General features: G+C 41.2%; 1 protein-coding gene across 1 annotated transcript; it reads right to left on the reverse strand.

The window, feature by feature from the left end:
* Nucleotides 1-87: 87 nt before the first annotated feature.
* Nucleotides 88-1,156, reverse strand: LOC118406066 (mucin-5AC-like). Its single transcript, XM_035805924.1, has one exon. The coding sequence runs from the start codon at nt 1,132-1,134 to the stop codon at nt 88-90; it is 1,047 nt and encodes a 348-aa protein (XP_035661817.1). The 5' UTR covers nt 1,135-1,156.
* Nucleotides 1,157-2,514: the final 1,358 nt, after the last annotated feature.

The raw sequence follows: 2,514 nt of genomic DNA on the forward strand, positions 1-2,514 counted from the left end.
AGAAGATTTAAAAAATGAGGTGTTCAGTTGACATCAATTCAAAAGAACATGCATAAAATAAAGGTAACAAATCATCTTTCAGTATGATTAAAACTTACCTATTGTGGATAATACCATTGTTGATGGTTGATGTGAAGGTAGAGAGGATGTGGGCAGTGTTTTCCGTTCAGATGATGCAGCCGAGTGAGAGACTGACGGCATTGGCTCAGTATTGGGCACCCGTTGTGGAATTGTCGCTGATTGAAATATCAATGGAGATGAAGTTACAGACATTGTGGTAGATGCTGGGGATGTAAGCCTAACAGGAGCTGATTTTGAAAATGTAACTTGTTGTGTAGGTGGTTTCTGTCTTACTGATATACTTACTGTGTCTCTATGTGTTGTAGATTTTTCTGAGGATGGGGATTGCATACTAGTTTGCACTATTGTGTTAGGTGATGTCAAAAGGGAGGATCTAGCTGGCAATGTTATAGAAGTAGCTATATCAGTTGTTGGTTTTGAGGAAAGTCGCGATGCTAGAGGACTGACTTTTCTTTGAGATGAAGCAGTTGTTCCCCAAAATGTTGTTGATGATTTGTCAGTTGTTTGTGACAGCAATGGTTGACTTGTTTTCACCTTTGTTTCACTTGGTTCTAAAGATGTTGGGGATACAGAAAAAGCTTTTGCAGGTAATGCAGTAGTATGGGGACTATTTGGCAATGTTTTTGCCAAAGACGCTAATGTAGTTAATGTTTTGGAAGGCAGGTGTGGTGTTATAAAAGGTGTTCGGTATTCCTTCTCTGATATAGTTGCCATTGTTGGAAACGTTAATGCTCCACTGGTCCTTTTAGATGTTGATGATATCTTTGAGGAGTGTGCTGCAGACACATATGGAGTCACAGATGGACTTTTATCAAGTAGGTCAAAGGGTGTAGTCTCAAGTGAATTAAATGTGTTAGATGTTGTTGTGTCTGACTGTGGAGATGTTGAAGATGTTAAGTCTTGCTCAAATGGCGTTGTTGAAAGTGTACTTAACAAGGTGGGCATTGTTGTGGTCATCTGAGTTGACGTTCCTTCAGTTCCAATTCCTGTCCTAAAAGGTGTTGTCTCAAGTGTACTCAATGTGCTGGAATTTTTGTTGGCTTGTGAAAGCATTGATGTTTGAAAATGTGTTGAATCCCGCTCCAAAGTTGATGACACAGGTGTAGGTACTGTAGTGGGCATTATAGTATGAGACTGTGTAAATCTTGTTTTTCCAGCCGTGGAATCTTGCTCCAAAGTCGATGACAGTGCTTTGATGGGCACTGTTGTGTAAGACTGTGTAAATGTTGTTTCTCCATCTGTGGAACCTTGCTCTAAAGATGTTGTTAGAGGTGTACTTAATGTGCTGGATATTGTACTGGTGGGCTCTATAAGCGTTGACATCTCTTGCATTGCTGAACTTTGCTCAAAACGTGTGGTCCGGAGTGATTTGATTGTGGTGAACTTTGTTGAGTCTGGGTGCGGGAATGTAAATGTTTCTGAAGGAGTTGAAACATGCTCAGATGAAGACACTGTGCCTGATGTGCTGGACGTAGACTCTTCCTCCAAAGAAGTTGTCAGCAATGTGAGTGATTTGCTGACTGTTGATATATCAGGCTGTGTAAACATTGATGTTTCTGGAGCTGTGGCGTGTTGAATAAAATCTGTTGTTACAAGATTACTCAATGGGCTGTTCATTGTGGTGTTGCCATGCGGGAGCACTGTTGTTCCTAGATCAGTTGTATCCTGCTTAAAGGTTGTTGTCATGGGTGAGCTAGTAGTTTTGAATGATGTTGTACCACCTCTTGGAAAAATTGAAGTTTCTGGAGCTGTAGAACGTTGGTCTGAAGGTGCTGTTTGTGATGTGCTGATGAGAGCTGGCATGTCAGGATGTGGAGGTTCTGTTGTTTGCAAAGCTGTAGATATTTGCTCTGAAGGCATTGTCACAAGTGTTGGTAATGTCTTGGATTGCTGTGGAAATGTTGATGCTTCTTGGGTAGTTGAACGTTGCTCAACATCCGTTGTCATGAGTGAGCTATCTTTGTGGTATGTAGTTCTTTCAGGTTGTGGCAATGTAGACGTTTTTGAAGCTCTTGAAACTTGTTCTGAAGACATTGTTTGAAGTCTACTCATTGTGATGAGTGTAGACCCTTGCTCCAAAGGTGTCGTCACTAATGTATGTGATGCGCTTGATGCTGATGTATCTAACTGTGGGACCGTTGACGTTTCTGAAGAATGTTGCTGACACGGTGTTGTCACAAGTAGACCAAGTGTGCTGGACATCATTGAGTTAGACTGTTTTAACTGTGTTTTTGATGTTGTAGCTTCTTGCTCTGAAGGTGTTGTCACAAGTAAAGTTGTCATGTGAGGTTGAGGGAGCATTGTTGTCTCTAGAGCTGCTGGACTTTGCTTTAATGTCATTGTCACAGGTGTAGTTAATGTGCTAGATGCTCTTGTGTCTGTTTGTGGAAATGTTGATGTTTCTTGGGGAGTTGAACTTTTCTCCAAAGTCAT

Source organism: Branchiostoma floridae, chromosome 18 (assembly GCF_000003815.2).
Source record: "Branchiostoma floridae strain S238N-H82 chromosome 18, Bfl_VNyyK, whole genome shotgun sequence".
NCBI classification, from domain to species: domain Eukaryota; kingdom Metazoa; phylum Chordata; class Leptocardii; order Amphioxiformes; family Branchiostomatidae; genus Branchiostoma; species Branchiostoma floridae.